Genomic DNA, 17867 nt, shown 5'->3' with positions numbered 1-17867 from the left:
TCTGGGTGAGTGGCACAGTGGGCTAGAAAGATGGATGGATAAGTGAAGTGTGGTCAGTATGGAGGTACAGAGTTTACCACTGCTGTCTAACAGATTCAACATCCTTAGTTTAAGTCCTACACCCCGTCCCTCTCTGTGTGGAGTTTGCATGTTCTCCCTATGTCAGCATGGCTATTCCTTCTACACTCTTAAAAATAATTGTTCTTTAAATCATTATATAGTTCTTTACAATGTTGTATCATTCCTCACATCTCCATTGCTTGACCAGGTTCTTTGCATGGAAAGTTGGTTCTTTGTGCTTTGAAAAACGTCCTAATATCTAGAAAAAAAAAATCTTGAATGTATGGTGGGCTGTAGGACACTAACAGATTCAGAAAACCTGGATTTAGTCTGTGTTACTGGATACATGCAGTAAGAGTCCTTTTAAAATCATGACATATTGGTATTTGACAAGTCTGCTCCCATCTGTTCATGGTTATTTACTGCATGAAGCCTGTTATGGATCTAAATAAATAAAGGTTCTTTCTGGACCTTCACGTGGATGGGTCGTTTAGGCAACCAAAAATTGTTCCCCTATGTCATCACTCAGAAGATCCACTCAAGCACCTTAATTTCTAAGAATGTAGATCTTTCTCCCCCATCCTAGAGACACACATATTAAGTTACCTGATGTTTCGAAGTTGGCCTGTTATGGGTACAGTATGTTCATGACTGGTACCTGCAATGGCTTCTGCCTTGTGCTTGGATAGGCACTGGGATCTGGCCATTATGAACTGGATTAAGCAGGTTTGAAAATGTTATGTTTTCACTGAGCGCTGCTGCCTCGCAGTTAGGAGACCTGGGTTCGCTTCCCGGGTCCTCCCTGCGTAGAGTTTGCATGTTCTCCCTGTGTCTGCGTGGATTTCCTCCGGGTGCTCCGGTTTCCTCCCACAGTCAAAAGACATGCAGGTTAGGTGCATTGGCGATTCTAAATTGTCCCTAGTGTGTGCTTGGTGTGTGGGTGTGGGTGTGTGTGCCCTGCGGAGGGCTGGCGCCCTGCATAGGGTTTGTTTCCTGCCTTGTGCCCTGTGTTGGCTGGGATTGACTCCAGCAGACCTTCATGACCCTATAGTTAGGATATAGCGGGTTGGATACTGGATGGATGGATGTTTTCACTGATGGGTGCAGGACTTAACTGAAAGATTTCAAGCACTACCATTCTAAAACAGAAATGGAATTCATTAGAGTGAATATGCTCCAAGTTCTTCTTTTCAACTAATAATAATTTTCTAATGGTATGCATTTTAGATAGATAGATAGATAGATAGATAGATAGATAGATAGATAGATAGATAGATAGATAGATAGATAGATAGATAGATAGATAGATAGATAGATAGATAGATAGATCAGACTACGGTCTGACCACACACCAGAATGTCTAAAAAGGAAGAAAATGAAAAAGAATGAAAACATCTGACTTGGCTTTCACAGTCCCAGTTAGTCATTTTGCTTTTAGTACAAAAGAGGCCCAGTATCGATTCCAAACACACTTCTGCTAAATTATTTGTTAGCTCAAAGTACTCAGTGTGAGTGTGTCAGGGAGAGGATGTGCAGCATTGTTTATAATGGAACTCAGTTTTAATTCTCTCCTTTACTGCAAGATATGTCTTCTATATGTAACACAAAGGCACTGTTTGATTTTGCTAATCAGACTTGTAGGAAAGGGTGTTAGTACTCGCTGTTATGCCAGTGACTGCCACAGTTTCTATTAAATGAATTCTACATACAATTTCTAGCCACTCTGTGAGACCAGTTTTCCACCATAGGGCTGAGATGAGCCAATGTCTATTCAAGTATCATCAGACACAGTGCAAGATGCTGTCTTGGAAACGATGCCAGTCCATCACAGGGCAAATGCACATACCAGCATTGCGCTAGTTCAGAGTTGCCAGTTAAACGAAGTGAGGAAAACCCAAGTAGACATCTTCACAAAGTCCATGGCCAGGCCAAAAATCAGACTGACATCCATGGAGCTGTGATTAGGGAGTGCTCAACTACGTGCTACCCTCTACATGAAGTATAGTTTATTTTAATTCATATACAATATGTCTCTGTGTTTTTGAGGGTGGTTCTCTCACATAAAAGACTAGGCAAACATTTTAGACTCTAATGGAAAAAACACATCATCTATATGAAGGACCATTTCGCAACAACACCAAAAAAAGTAATTAAAGTTTGATAAATTAGTAAACAGGAAATAGTCTATAGTGAGGAGGTGGAGGATGTTCCACTGGTAAAACTAACGCAAAGGATAAACCCCTTATACTTACATTTAAAGCACACACTTTTTTGTTTTTTTCCCCCCAATTCTTTGAATTTCAATAGATTTCTTATTCATCAGTGTGTTCAATCTGGTCTTGTCTATTTCAGGGTCATAGGACATCAGCACCTGCCCCAGCGGCTTGAGGTGAAAGCTATAAATCAACTCCACTACGGGTCACTCATACGCACAATTCACTCTCATTGGATTAGCATTACTAGTTATGTGCACATCTTAGGGATACAGGAGAAAAATGCAAAGCAGAAGGAAGAAGCATTTACAGACATAAGGAGAACCCTGTAAATTCCATATTCTGGCCACTATAGTGCTGTGAGACAGTGACACCATACCCACTGCAGCAACATGCCACTCATGGCACTTTGAATCTTTTCTAAAAAGCAGATGTACTGTGCAGCACTGTGTGAATAGCACAGCTTCTCTCATATTCTATATCCCTGGGCAACTTTGCAAAAAAAAATGTGCACTTATAATGGAAGTAATAAAGTCAACACTACAAAATCAGACCACTCCACATGAGCCTGCAGGATCACAATCACATCAGTATACTGTTTGTGTATAACAATCCTCTGCTTGGACTAAACTCTGTATGTGTCCTTGAGTTTGTTGCTGTCATTGACGCTGCGCTTATTATCTCCAAACAGGATGTGCTGTGGTTTAGTGTGCACCACAAAGAGGGGGTGGAAGATTTTATTGACAAGTTATTTGTCTTTATTGTACTATTTATATATTTACTAAAACAAAGAGCACTACTAAATGCATGAAGTGCTGTACTATAAGATCAGGTGCCATAGGAACAAGAGATCCTAAGCAGCATAAAAGACCTTCACTACAGTCAGAGCAGGATATGTTTTTACTGCAGGTAACATGTTCTCAAAATATGATTCATTGCTGTGTGATTCAATTTAGAACACCATCTACAAGGTGTTGGCTTCCATTCTTTCTTTAGTTGATTCACATTTTCCATCCATTTTCAAAATCCTTTAATATCCAAACAGTTCAGAGTTACCTTAAAATGTGGCACATGTTGCCTGCCCAAGTTTAACCTGTTAACACCCAAGTTTACATTCAATCGAGCCAAAACACTGTGAACTTTTCTAGAATCTCCTCCAACCAGACAGACTCAACTGGTTTACGAAGCCACCTGTAAATCGCCTCAGTCACAACAATACCCTGATAGGGCACCCACCCTTTGGCAGTCTAATTTTAATTTTGAGTCCTCCCTGATCTCCCATGGACCCAGGTAATGTGCTCCTTTGTTCCACTCTTACCCTTCACAGACTGTACAATGCCAAGTAGTGCCAGTTCGCCCGAGCCATGTAAGGTGCCTCTGTTGAAACTGTCGGGTTTAGGTAGCAACTGCTTTTGCCCAGTTTGTCTTAAAGGTGTCCGTGGCGGACGGTGACGACTAGCCCACCTATCAGACAGCATACCCACCTAATCAACCCAGAAATGTGTCCTCCCATATGAACACACGGCTTTCATGTGTTCCCTCGTCCCCCAGCTGCCCCGTCTCACCTCCAGACGCTCGGCGTGTTCCTCCTGCAGCCGCTCCTTCTCGCACCTCAGCTGGCTGTTCTCTGATAGCAGAGCGTTGCCCAACCCGGCCGCTAAAACCAGCTCTTCATCCTTCTGTTTGAGAGCGGCGAGAAGATCCTGGTACTCGCGCAGCTCCTGGGCTTCGAAAGACAACGAGTAAAGTTCTTCATCCTTTGAGTCCGAGCGGGTCTTCATGTCCCATAGGGTCATTCGTGAGGCACTTAGAAGAGAAGCCGCCAGAAAAACGGCAGGGAATGCAAAGTGCTGATAACCCGATGGCACGGACAATCAAAGAGCAGCGCCAAGGGCTGGCTGCTGAGACTTTGGGCAACTCCTCAATCCTAAAATGTCAACCTCGATAAAAAAAACAAGTTGATCAACTTTTTCATCCCAGAGTTGGATTAAAAAACAACGTGTATCTTGGACACGGAGCGCAAGCAAGGTAGAAAAAAAAGGAATAGATATACTAAAAACATTTCACGAAATTAGAAACGATGTGTCCACCTTGTCATTCCAGCGATATGCTGAAGTCTTACCATATGTTAGCCACGCGTGCGGCTGTGTCTGTTGCCTGTGGGACTTCTGCGGTGTAGCTTTCAGGTGACTCCAAAATAAGGGGGCGTGGCCAGCGGTGGTGTGTGAAGATGAGGCGTGTGCTGAACTTGAGATTTACCGTGAAGAGCTGAAAACAATCACACGTGATACGAGCGACCACACACTCAACTAAGTTAGTTGAAGCCAGAGTGGGTACCGGCGAGTCCTAAACAGGACGATGGTCATTGTGGGGTGCAATACACATGTGTCTCCACATTAAATCATACAGTTTACAGTCGCTCAACAATGAACTCACATCGTGTAGAGTACACGTTAAGCGTATGTGCACCTGAGGAACTCCTGTAACCTCCGCACAGACAGTGGACTGACATTCGAATCCAGGTCGTGGAGATTGGAAACTGCTGCATCAAGAGGTGAAAACCATGCTCCCGTTTTCTCAACCCCAATTCTAAAGCGTGACAGTCATATTTCACCTAGAAATGGGATCCCCGTGTACTGCATGCACACAGTATGTCTGTGTGTGTGAGAGAGCGATTGTACCCTGCGATTGTCCAGGGGCTGCACAAATTACACCGGCTGGTTATACAATGGACACATTTGAAACGTCAAAACTCATCGAGGCATGACTTGTAATATAATGTCATCAGCAGCTACAGTCATGGCGGGTTTTACTTTTAACAGCTGAGCACCGTAAAAAATTCATTATTATTTACATTTTATGACATATATTAACCATATCATATTGCGTGTCTTGGCAGCAATGTCAAATATTTTAATCTCAAGAAGTTGTAATCAATAAACAGCAATGTATATGAAATAATGGGATGAATAACAAGAGTACAGTGTCATATGACTTTATAACATTCCTAACGTTTATTTGACAGTCCATCCAGTTCTCGTCAGGTGCTAATGCCAAATAACACTAACCCTATTTGACAAATAATGCATAAAGATTTCATTTTTCATTAAACTTGTAACCTTCAGCTCCCTTGTGAAATCAGTAAATATAGTAGTCTTTTTCTTTCGTCTTGGCTTGCACCTCATTTCTATCAACATCTTTTATTCAATAATTAACAAGAATGAAACGTGTTTCTTAAAAAAAGAGAAGAAATATTCAGGTCCAGCTCCTGTGTTACCAAACAATTTTGTCCTAAAGTTTACAGTTTTTTTTTTTGTCTGCCAATAATCACAAAGGGGCGGCACGGTGGCTCAGTGGGTAGCGCTGCTGCCTCGCAGTTGGGAGACCTGGGGACCTGGGTTCGCTTCCAGGGTCCTCCCTGTGTGGAGTTTGCATGTTCTCCCCGTTCTGCGTGGGTTTCCTCCGGGCGCTCCAGTTTCCTCCCACAGTCCAAAGGCATGCAGGTTAGCTGGATTGGCGATTTTAAATTGGCCCTAGTGTGTGCTTGGTGTGTGGGTGTGTTTGTGTGTGTCCTGCGGTGGGTTGGCACCCTGCCCGGGATTGGTTCCTGCCTTGTGCCCTGTGTTGGCTGGGATTGGCTCCAGCAGACCCCCGTGACCCTGTGTTCGGATTCAGCGGGTTGGAAGATGGATGGATGAATAATCACAAAATATAGCCTGTAGTTAAACTACTGTACGTAATTAACTGCCACATAAGCAAACACTGGCATTTCGTCCATTATGGGCAGTAAGGTGCCACCCAACCTGTTCTCATTGTCAAAAAGAATTATAAACATACTTGAAATCAAATATTTTTATCAAAATAGATTGTTTTAGACTCTGTTTAATGATGTTTGTCAGATATTATCTTATTTTCAAAAAAAGAATCCAAATATACTGTATATGTAACTGATGTGGTCCTTGGGTGAAGCTATGTGGAGTCTTTCAGGGACCCATCCAAATTATGTTTCTACTTGGTTTATGCTACCTATTAATTGTCAATTGTTAGAGACACTAACCTCCAAGGGGACCTCCCTAAACCTTACATCGACTGTGAATGAGTGCAGTTAATCTAAACTCAATGTTATCCCCCCAAACCCACATCCTTTCCACAATAAGTGTTAGAATTTAAAAACAGTTTATGACTTGCCCACCCAGTTATTTCCAGCAAACATCACTTTGCAATTTCTACACAAACAAAATCTCTAAATCCATTAGGGAAGAGGACGCTTGCCAAAAACGTAAATTTTAAGCAACTGAAGCCAGATAAAGCAGATATTCTACTAAAACAGCAATTGGGTGACCATGGCAAAGTGGCCAAATTAATTTAAAGATGTTCTGTTTATATGAAGATAAGTCCACTACTGCGATAAATCTGTGGCAGAGTGACAGAGAGGATTTCAGCCCCCAGCAGTCTGTTGGAAGGCACAGGGGTCGACAGGAGGCCTCGATTAGCACACAGTTTAAGCAGAGTCAGCGCTCAGCAGCAGGAAAGAATTAAAGCAGAGCTTCAAAGGTTTTTCACACATAACACCTAAGTGTGTATGTGTTTCTCTTCATGGCGAGAAATGCACAGTGCCATGGCTTTTGCTTGTAGAGTGCCTACCTGTGTATGACATGATTCGTCTACTAACGATTTGCATATCCTGACTGACAGAATTCCCTACAGCTGATTAACTGTAAGTTCCATAGCACCAGAGTAAGATTTCAATATTCAGAAAACACTATGTGGTAACAAAACCTCCTAATTTCTATGGGATATTCCACACACTACTAGAAATTCTGTGATTCTGAGGTATAATAAGAAAAATCATCAGTTGCACATTGTTATATTAGGATAACAGACTACATGCCACCTCAAGCCACACCATGCCAAACCACACCACTGTAGATAAATACCAATAATTTTTCTCCAAAAATCTGTGGCCTCCACAAAAAGCTGCTTCTTCAACCACTCAGAGGAAGCCAAAAGCAGAAAGGGTAGTGGAGCTGAATGGCAAGAAAGCCAAACTGCAGCAAAGCATTCACAGCAGCAAAGATTCATACTGGAAAACAGAGTACCCCTCTAGATGCCAGTGTGAATAAAGAGCTGCTGCCAGGGTGTGGTGACGCCTCGGAATATATTCTGAGGGCACAAGGATAACAGAAAGATACTGGAGGACTGGCAAGAAGCCAGCTGGGCAGCACTGATGACATCTCCATGCCAAGAAAACACATTAGATGTTTAATATTAAAAAAAAACAATACATTGCTTTTCTATTCAATGACAGAGAGCACTTTATAATGTTGATGTGAAAAGTCTTAGCTTTTTAATGACAATGGTGTGTGTCTTTGTAATGTTAATGTGCCCATCCACAATTGTTCACTGTCTGCACATATTGCTAACGGAATTCTCTCCATTCGGCATCAAACAGGTTCAGATAATCGATGGATTGATGTGTAAGTAATTGTTTTTCACCTTTTACGTTAAATTTTAAAAACTTTTGAATATAAATTGAGGGACATTATGCTTGGACTACATAATGCACTTGTGAGTCCACATCTGGAGTATTGTGTGCAGTTCTGGTCATCACATTACAAAAAAAAGACACAGCAGTATACCTGAAGTTGTGCACAGGAGAGTAACCAGATGTATCCCAGGACTTAAGGACAGGTCCTGCTCTGACAGACTCTAGACAATTCAACTTGTTTAGTCTCAAGTAGAGAAGACTGCATGGGGACCTAATCAGGTATTCAAAATCTTCAAAGGCTTTGATAAAGTTGATCCAGCAGAATTCAGAAGTGAATCACGACGTTAAGGACATGAGTGGAAAGTAAGAGGAAGTGCATTTAGGACTGAAGCCAAACAGAACTTCTTTACGCAAAGAGATGTGAGAATCTGGAACAAACTACCAAGACATGTAGTTGAAGCAGAAACCATGACAACCTCTTAAGAAGTGTCAGGATACGATGTTGGGCAGCTTAGCTATTAGCTAAACAAACAAGCTTGATGGACTGAATGATCTCTCTTGTTTGTCAGATTTTGTTAACATATTCTTGTGATATGCATATTGACCACTGGAAATGCCCAAATCATGACTTTAAAATGTCTGGATCATTCATAAAGCAATACAAATACCCAGGGCTTGAAGTGGGCAAGTACACTCTGCCAACCCCCCAATACTCCTACCCCCACTCTCCGATCTGATGTAAGTATATCTATGAGTTCAAAACTCACCACACTATTAAAAAATCATACTTAAACAGAGAGTAGTAGCACTTATGTGTCTCCACTTCAGGAATTGCTAATATCCAGAATTAAGTTTAAAAACAGGTCATTTACATCAGAGTCTAATGTCTTTCGCATTCAAAGTTTACTTATCTAATTTCCGGACAGTTCCTTTGAAAGCACATGCAATATACTTTTGTTGTATTCTCATATTTCTTGTAGTTTGTATAATAAAAGCCTGTGTCAACTGTATTTACTGATACATATTAGAATATTAATTGATGGAGGAAGCAATACAGCAACAGGAGTGTTAAAAAGTACATAAATATGCCTGCTATAGCTGGTTTATTCACAAAAGAGATACAAGGAGATGGAATTCGTTTTAGAATGAACATATACGCACCTCAGCATGGCTCTCTTTCTCCTGGAGGTTTGCATGTAGTGACCACATCATACTTTAGAAAAGCTTCTCTTTCTGAGGCTCTGTTAGATCTGTGACGACAGATGGCAAAATGAACATGGCAATGTATAAAGAAATTCTGGAGGAAAACCCAAACATCTGTCTTGATGGGATGAACAGTACTTGAAGGTCACTTCCTTAAGCAACAGGACGAAATCAAGTAAAGTTACTTGCTCAGAGTCATCTTGTACTGAAGTACATGTCATGACTGTGCAAATCATTCTTACGTGAAGCAGTCTTGTAAGGCATGTTGCAGCATTGTTGAGAAACATGCAGCAAGCTAAAGAGATTTCAGTATGTAAAAACCATAACGCATGGAGTGACAAACAAAGGCTGAAAATGTTATGGTCCATTCAGTCCAAATTAGAAAAGTTTGTTTCTCAAAGAAACCAGTAAGTCAGAAGAAGAGTTAGCAAAAGGTACAGGTATATTTATGCCTGTTCTTGTCCTTCTGTGACTGGTATAATCTGGTGGTGCTATGTAGGAGATCTGGCCAAAAAGGATGAAATGATAACTGCTAAGAAATCAAAACAGGAATTTATTCATCATGTTGTACCACTTGGGAAACGACTTCATGAAAAAAATGTTTCAGCTTCAGACATGACCACAGATTGACTGCATACCCAATTCAAGGCCTACTTGCAGTGACAGTCTGTAGATGAAACACAAACAGTTTTAGATCGACCACCTCAGTGCTCTGACCTCACCAAAACTGAAGCTGCATGAGATCACTTAGACAGGGAAATGGAGCAAAAGACAGCCAAAGCCAAAAGAAGAGTTCTAGTAAATCCAGCAAGATCCTTGAAAGAATTCATATATCACTACTTGGAAAACTATTCAACTCTGTGTCAGATTGCTCCAGTTTTAACAGCACAACAGCCATTCTTAGTAATTTTCATTTTCTTGCATTTGTCACAATGTTATATTTCCTGCTACCAGGTAACTTAGCTTTAAAATTTTCTTGAGATGCCTAACCCTTTTGCCAAGTACTGTATATATGAATATAAAGGGACCTAACTCAGCAGATAGTACGAACTGGCCAAATACAAGCACATTTTAAGAAGGTGATACTGTGACCCTGCTCAAGATTAAGCAGGTTTCGAAAATGGTATGGCATGGATATTGCGCCCTCTTGTGGACATAGTCAAATATTATACAAACAGACTCCTGCTGGTATTTATACTTAAAACTGAGTTTGGATTCTACTTTGGACTGCATTACCAAAAAAAAAAAAAGACAGTGGGAAATCCTATTTGTGGTGTGTCAAGGGGCGTCCAGCCACCCCTTCAGGGGACTCTGGCAGAACAGGAGCCATTGGCAGTGCACTGCCTTACATAAAGGAGTCAGTCAAATAATAGGTAATAATATTAGGACCTAAATGCAAAAGAGAAACATTCATTCTTCTGTTTGCTGCTTTCTAGCTTATCATTAAACACAGCTACTGGAAAATTGTTTTAACAAAGGGAAAGATTCTAGTCAAAACTACACTTGTGACAGACGTCACACTGAGACTGGCATCCCAGCTGGAGGGGAATTGGTATCTTTACCCAGTAGGGATGTGAATATCATGAAAGGACAGGGGAAGACAATTTATTCAGGGCATTGTCTTCCCCAGCATACTAGGTGGCAGGACCCTAGGTTTCAATACCACTAAGGAGGACTTCAGGGCATTTTGGGAATTGTAGTTCTTTGGATCAGCCCTGCTGAGTTCCATTGGTGCTGCCAGGGTGAGCTGAGGGGATTTGTCAGCCATACTTTGTCGGGCTTCAGACATAAACAGAAGTACTCCCAAACCACAGACTCAGGACACCGGAAGGTCTCCCAGGTTTTATATAAAAGGAGCAGCCTGCTCAGGAACGGTAAGCCAGAGTTGGGTGGAAGAAGATATAGCTTACCTGAAGGATCAGAGGAGTAAAGAAAAGAGACAGCAGTTCTTTGTACAAGGTTTTAAAAGGGTTACACATATAAAGCACACTGCAACTTGTGTCCATACCATTGTGTTGGGTGTTTGGGGTGCTGTAACGCTCCCTGGTGGTCACACACTATACACAAAAAATACTTTTCAAAAGCACACATAACTAGGGATTATGCCACTACAGTGTAAGACACCATTCTGAGGTGAGATTTACTATGGCATCCAAAGAGGACTAGTACATCAGTATCAATGAAAATAATAGGCCCTGGCTCTCTACAAACCTTTATTGGGAAAAAGGATTTCCAAAATGAATGGATTACTAGCTGCTGTCCATTTATTCACCTACTTTCTGACATACCTAATGGAACTGCACTGTTGAATTTGGTTTGGCACATAAGAGTTCAAAGCTATATTTGAAAGTATCCCTTTTAGCTTTTTATATATATATAATACATATATTTTCACACAGAGTGAATAGCAAAGAACTTCTAAAAGTAATTTCTGGTTGTCACATGGTGGCAGTAGGAGAACAAAATGAAAGACAAAATGGCAGTGAGAGAACAACAAAATGAACAACTTCAAAATGAAACTAAAAGTAAAAAAGAAGTTCATAATTCAGCATGTTGCCAAACTTGTTGTGCTCTCTTTAACTCTGTGCCTTTTACAGGGGCCCAGCTGACATGATAGGTGTCTTCCCAGAAGTTTAAACACTGATATCCCCCTCTTGATATAAGACTTCTTCTCATGTTTGTGTTCAGTCACTCACACTGACCCAGAGCTTGTAAGAGCTGATCTTAGGCCTAGAGAAGAGATCCCCTACATAGTTCAGAGAAATTTTACAGAGTGAGTGTCCAGCCATAAAAGAGACATTTAAATTGACATACACTTAGTTTTTAACTGAAGGTGTAACTTCAAAAGATTGCATTAGGCTTCGCTTCCAGGCACATGTCAAAGCCTTCTCATAGATGCCTGAGTGTTCCCACCAGAGTAGGCACAATAATGTAACTTGAAGGTGAAGGTATTTCTGGGTGCATCTTCATTTGTCAAAGTTTGTAGACATGTCAACTAATCTTCCAGTGAAGCTGGTAACACTCAGTTGAAATTCGGAAGGATCACTGAATACCTGTTGACTAACAGTAAAACTGCAGGAGGATCTTAGCTCAGACTTAGCAAATGAATTAAGTGTCTATTCTTAAACAGAAAAAAGGAAATTTAGATTTCTGCATTTTTTTCAATCTCCTTCTCTTTTGAAAGAGGTTTTTGAGTGCCACTGAATGTCTAGCAAGAGGGCAACTGACCCTCTGGCCTACATCCACCCATTTCATAGTCATTGTCTGATGCATGTCCTGCTTTAAAACAAAGATATTCATTAGGTGTTGACTATTGAATGTCTTCAGAGTAGAGGACCATTGTTACATACCTGTTAGGTGAAGATAATTAAGTCTGCCTTTCACACTAACTAAGCCATTCTGATACTGTTTGTTCACACTGCTTACACGATTCCATTTATTACATAGATTGTAATTATGCCCAGACAATTTTGCTGCATTTAGTTTGCATTACTGAGATGACATTGCTCTTTAAGTGTTTCCCTACCACCTCAATGGTGTCTAATGTTTTGCTCAAAGCAGAGGAATGTGATGCAAGTAGGAGAGATAAGCAGTGCTCAGCACAAATTTGACAGAAAGAACAATTGAGTGTGTGATGTGTGGCATCTGGCTACCAATGAACAACTTTGCAAAGTTTGTTTTAGTTTGAGTTGGTGTGTGTTAGTAGAATATGCAAGTTGCCACTTGTTTATAGTTAGGTCTTACTTTGATGTTTGATAATGTTAACTGGTAAATGCCCCACTGTTACAGATCAGACAGGATTTTATTCCTGAGTTAAGTGTGTTTTCTATTTTTTTTTTTTGTTGTAGTTTGAATATTATTTTAGTATTATTTGTTATGAAATTGAATACACCTCTATAGTGAAAAGGATAAAGACCTTCAAATAATTCACAAACAAGTCCTACCCCAGGTAGCCTGACCTCAGACTCCAGAGGCTGGCTTGGGCCTACACAGGACTAAAAGGGACCCTGGCTTTCAAAGTTCCAAACACCTTTATTATAAAAAAAAGTAGCGCAAATACATAAAAATGCCTTTCTAAGGAGAGGAACCGTTAAAGGCTCTGGCTAGGGTAGAACAAGGCCCAAAATAACCCTTATAAATGCAATAATTTACTTAAAAACAACTATAAAATCATAATGGAAAAAACGCTAAAAGTGTTAGTCTAAAAAGCCACTCAAAGGTGAACAACTCCCAATACATGAGCCAAAGATCAAAAACCAAGAAAAATAAATAAATCAAATAAACCAGAAATCCAATACATACAAACATTTGCACTCAATGAACACTAAATAAACCACTAAATAACAGCAACATTTATTTATATAGCACGTTTTCATACAAATTCCCCAAGCTCAAAGTGCTTTGCAAGATGAAGGAATAAAAAATATAAAAATAAGATTAGGCAATACTAAGTAACACAGAATAAAGTAGGGTCCGATGGCCAGGAGGACAGAAAAGAAAAAAAAAAAAAAACTCCAAAGGACTAGAGAAAAAAAATAATCTGCAGGGGTCCCGAGGCCATGAGGCAATCTACCTAACATAAATGATCTAAATTAGTCCTCATGGTTTACAGGCTTTACGTGGAAGAAATAGATGATGATGACCATGTGGACATCTGGCCTTCAATCCATCAATGTAGGGACTGCACTGAGCTTTGATCAGGTGGTGGTGGCATAGATTGCCACCACAGAAAACCGGAAAAACAACACCAAAGAAAGTAGGGGTTAGCATGGATTGTGGATCCATGATAAAAATGATAATTAAATGCATATACACAATATCAGGGTTACACTAAAATGAAGCTATGAAAAAGCCAAGTTAAAATAATGGGTTTTCAGCAGTTTTTTAAACTGCTCTACGGTATTAGCCTGGTGAATTTCTGTTGGTAAACTATTCCACTTCTTTTAAGTTTAGCACTTGGAATTCTAAGCAGACATTCATTTGAAGATTTAAGTGTACGATTTGGAGTGTAAGGTGAGAGGCATTCCGAAATACAGGATTGAGCGAGATTATTAAAGGCTTTGTAAACCATAAGCAGTATTTTAAAGTCAATTCTAAATGGCACAGGTAAACCAGTGTAGTGACATCAAAACTGAAGAGATGTGCTCAGATTTTCTTTTCCTAGTTAAGATTCTAGCAGCTGCATTCTGCATTAGTTGCAATCGATTGATGTCTAGTAGTCCTAAGAGGAGTGCGTTACAGTAATCTATCTGACTGAAAACAAAAGCGTGAACTAATTTTTCAGCATCTGCAAAGTTATAAGGGATCTCATTTTTGCTATATTTCTGAAGTGAAAAAAATGCTGTCCTAGTTTATAATTTAGGTCACAGACAATAATTACCCTTAATTACCCTTCAATTCTTTACCTCTATCTTGACTTTTAAGCCTAAAGATCAAGTTTATTTCTAATACCCTTATTATATCCATTTTTGTCAATCACTAAGATTTCTGCTTTCTCCTTATTTAGTGTGAGAAAACTACTACTCGTCCATTCAGAAACACAAGTAAGACATTGGGTCAGTGAATCAAGAGAGTCGAGGTCATTGGGCACTATTTATAAATACAGTTGGTATTCATCAGCATAGCTGTGGTAGCTCACATTATGCCTTGAGATAATCTGACCTAATGGAAGCATGTAAATCAAAAAGAGCAGTGGACCCAGGATAGAGCTTTGTGGAACATCATATAGAATATCATGCATCTCTGAAGTATACAGTGGTGTGAAAAACTATTTGCCCCCTTCCTGATTTCTTATTCTTTTGCATGTTTGTCACACAAAATGTTTCTGATCATCAAACACATTTAACCATTAGTCAAATATAACACAAGTAAACACAAAATGCAGTTTGTAAATGGTGGTTTTTATTATTTAGGGAGAAAAAAAAAATCCAAACCTACATGGCCCTGTGTGAAAAAGTAATTGCCCCCTGAACCTAATAACTGGTTGGGCCACCCTTAGCAGCAATAACTGCAATCAAGCGTTTGCGATAACTTGCAATGAGTCTATTACAGCGCTCTGGAGGAATTTTGGCCCACTCATCTTTGCAAAATTGTTGTAATTCAGCTTTATTTGAGGGTTTTCTAGCATGAACCGCCTTTTTAAGGTCATGCCATAGCATCTCAATTGGATTCAGGTCAGGACTTTGACTAGGCCACTCCAAAGTCTTCATTTTGTTTTTCTTCAGCCATTCAGAGGTGGATTTGCTGGTGTGTTTTGGGTCATTGTCCTGTTGCAGCACCCAAGATCGCTTCAGCTTGAGTTGATGAACAGATGGCCGGACATTCTTCTTCAGGATTTTTTGGTAGACAGTAGAATTCATGGTTCCATCTATCACAGCAAGCCTTCCAGGTCCTGAAGCAGCAAAACAACCCCAGACCATCACACTACCACCACCATATTTTACTGTTGGTATGATGTTCTTTTTCTGAAATGCTGTGTTCCTTTTACGCCAGATGTAACGGGACATTTGCCTTCCAAAAAGTTCAACTTTTGACTCATCAGTCCACAAGGTATTTTCCCAAAAGTCTTGGCAATCATTGAGATGTTTCTTAGCAAAATTGAGACGAGCCCTAATGTTCTTTTTGCTTAACAGTGGTTTGCGTCTTGGAAATCTGCCATGCAGGCCGTTTTTGCCCAGTCTCTTTCTTATGGTGGAGTCGTGAACACTGACCTTAATTGAGGCAAGTGAGGCCTGCAGTTCTTTAGACGCTGTCCTGGGGTCTTTTGTGACCTCTCGGATGAGTCGTCTCTGCGATCTTGGGGTAATTTTGGTCGGCCGGCCACTCCTGGGAAGGTTCACCACTGTTCCATGTTTTTGCCATTTGTGGATAATGGCTCTCACTGTGGTTCGCTGGAGTCCCAAAGCTTTAGAAATGGCTTTATAACCTTTACCAGACTGATAGATCTCAATTACTTCTGTTCTCATTTGTTCCTGAATTTCTTTGGATCTTGGCATGATGTCTAGCTTTTGAGGTGCTTTTGGTCTACTTCTCTGTGTCAGGCAGCTCCTATTTAAGTGATTTCTTGATTGAAACAGGTGTGGCAGTAATCAGGCCTGGGGGTGGCTACGGAAATTGAACTCAGGTGTGATACACCACAGTTAGGTTATTTTTTAACGAGGGGGCAATTACTTTTTCACACAGGGCCATGTAGGTTTGGATTTTTTTTCTCCCTAAATAATAAACACCATCATTTAAAAACTGCATTTTGTGTTTACTTGTGTTATATTTGACTAATGGTTAAATGTGTTTGATGATCAGAAACATTTTGTGTGACAAACATGCAAAAGAATAAGAAATCAGGAAGGGGGCAAATAGTTTTTCACACCACTGTAATTACCACAACTAACAAAGAATTTTCTACCTGTAAGACTCAAACCAATTTAAGGCACTGACAAAGAGGTTCACCCACTGACTAAGGCAATTTATAAGAAAGTTGTGATCAATGGTATCAAATGCGGCACTAAGATCTAAAAGGATGAGAACAGATAAATGGCCTCTGTTTGCATTTACCCACAAGTCATTTACTACTTTAACAAGTGTAGTTTGTGTACTGTGATTGTTTTAAAACCTGACTGAAACTTGTCAAAAACAGAATATGTATTCAAGTGATCATTTAGCTGCGTAATGACTGCCTTTTTTACGATTAGTGACATCAGGGTGGCCCTTCCTCCTGGAGTTCCACCCACAAAGTACAAGCAAAATAGGAGAACCATACAAAATACAGAAAAACAAAATCGTAAATAAACATGGAAAATTTAACAAAAATGCCTAATTACAATAGACATATGAAACATAATACTTAAAAATAAACATAGAAAACACAGAAAAGGAAAATAAACAGAAGCCAGGGAACACAATCTGGCTGTAGCATGACAATTATTAATGTATGTTTCCTTTTTTATTATATGATTTGGTTAACATTACTTTGTTTATTGATAATTGTGTATTTCTAGTATGACTACTTTTTGTTTTCTGGTGCCTTGTCCTTAAAATGATTTTCATGTGTCTTTATGTCAAGCCCTGGGGGCAGGGCCACCTAAATCTACAGTTCAATAACCACCCCATTGCTACTTAAAAGAAGCAGCTCGACACAAAGGATTGTTTTTGTGATTTACTTTTAATTCTCTGGCTTTACTGTTGCAGGAAACATAATACCTTAACTAAATGGAGGGATACTACTCAGAGCATGACCCAGTTCTGACAAGGTTCCTCGCACTCTTGTGTTTTAGACACTTTTGCACTCATCTGCACACACACAACGCCCTGAACTCCCACTTCTTTGACTTTGTTATTCAACCTCTCATGTGGGACCTTATCAAAAGCTTTCTGAAAATGAAGATTAATACTATCATGTTCGCCTATCTGATTGTATGCTTTTGTCGCTTCCTCATACAATTCCAGCATATAGCCTCCCCGTCTGAACCCATGCTGACTGTTCAGTAAAACTCATGTTCTTGCCATGTGTTGCTCACTCTTTCCTTAATAATTCTGTCCATTAATTTACCTGTGATGCACATTAAGCTTACTGGCCTACAGTTACTTGGATCTTCCCAATCACCCTGTTTATTAAATTAGATATTTCCCTAGTGCACAATGCGTCAAGAGTTTACTGTATACATGTAAGCACTCATTAATCCCCTTAAGCTCTCAAGGATAAATGTTATCTGGTCCTAATGATTTGCTTGACTTCAACCTCTACTATTTCCAAATCACTCAGCACCTGCTTGGTAGGCCTTGTTAATTCTGGGCGGGTTACTTCCTCACATGTGAATACATCAGAAAAATGCAAGTTTATGACATTTGTTATTTCACTGTGTATTCTAATTTACTATTCCTGATTTTTAATTTTACTGTACCTGATG

General features: G+C 40.0%; 2 protein-coding genes across 2 annotated transcripts in view; both read right to left on the bottom strand.

Moving 5' to 3' along the window:
* The window catches only part of LOC114655682 (BICD family-like cargo adapter 1), a 46369-nt gene extending 41894 nt beyond the window's left edge, over positions 1–4475 (bottom strand). The window contains exon 1 of the mRNA XM_028806841.2: positions 3839–4475. Coding sequence (XP_028662674.2) covers positions 3839–4069 — 231 coding nt within the window. The 5' untranslated portion in view covers positions 4070–4475. The remainder of the gene's footprint in view (positions 1–3838) is intronic.
* Positions 1–17867, bottom strand: part of cct6a (chaperonin containing TCP1, subunit 6A (zeta 1)) — a 679017-nt gene that overhangs the window by 568761 nt on the left and 92389 nt on the right. The gene's annotated exons all lie outside the window — the stretch shown is intronic.

This window comes from Erpetoichthys calabaricus, chromosome 8 (genome assembly GCF_900747795.2).
Source record: "Erpetoichthys calabaricus chromosome 8, fErpCal1.3, whole genome shotgun sequence".
NCBI classification, from domain to species: Eukaryota; Metazoa; Chordata; class Cladistia; order Polypteriformes; family Polypteridae; genus Erpetoichthys; species Erpetoichthys calabaricus.
The sequence above is the reverse complement of the archived record's forward strand: the minus strand, read 5'-3'. Positions and strand labels throughout refer to the sequence as shown.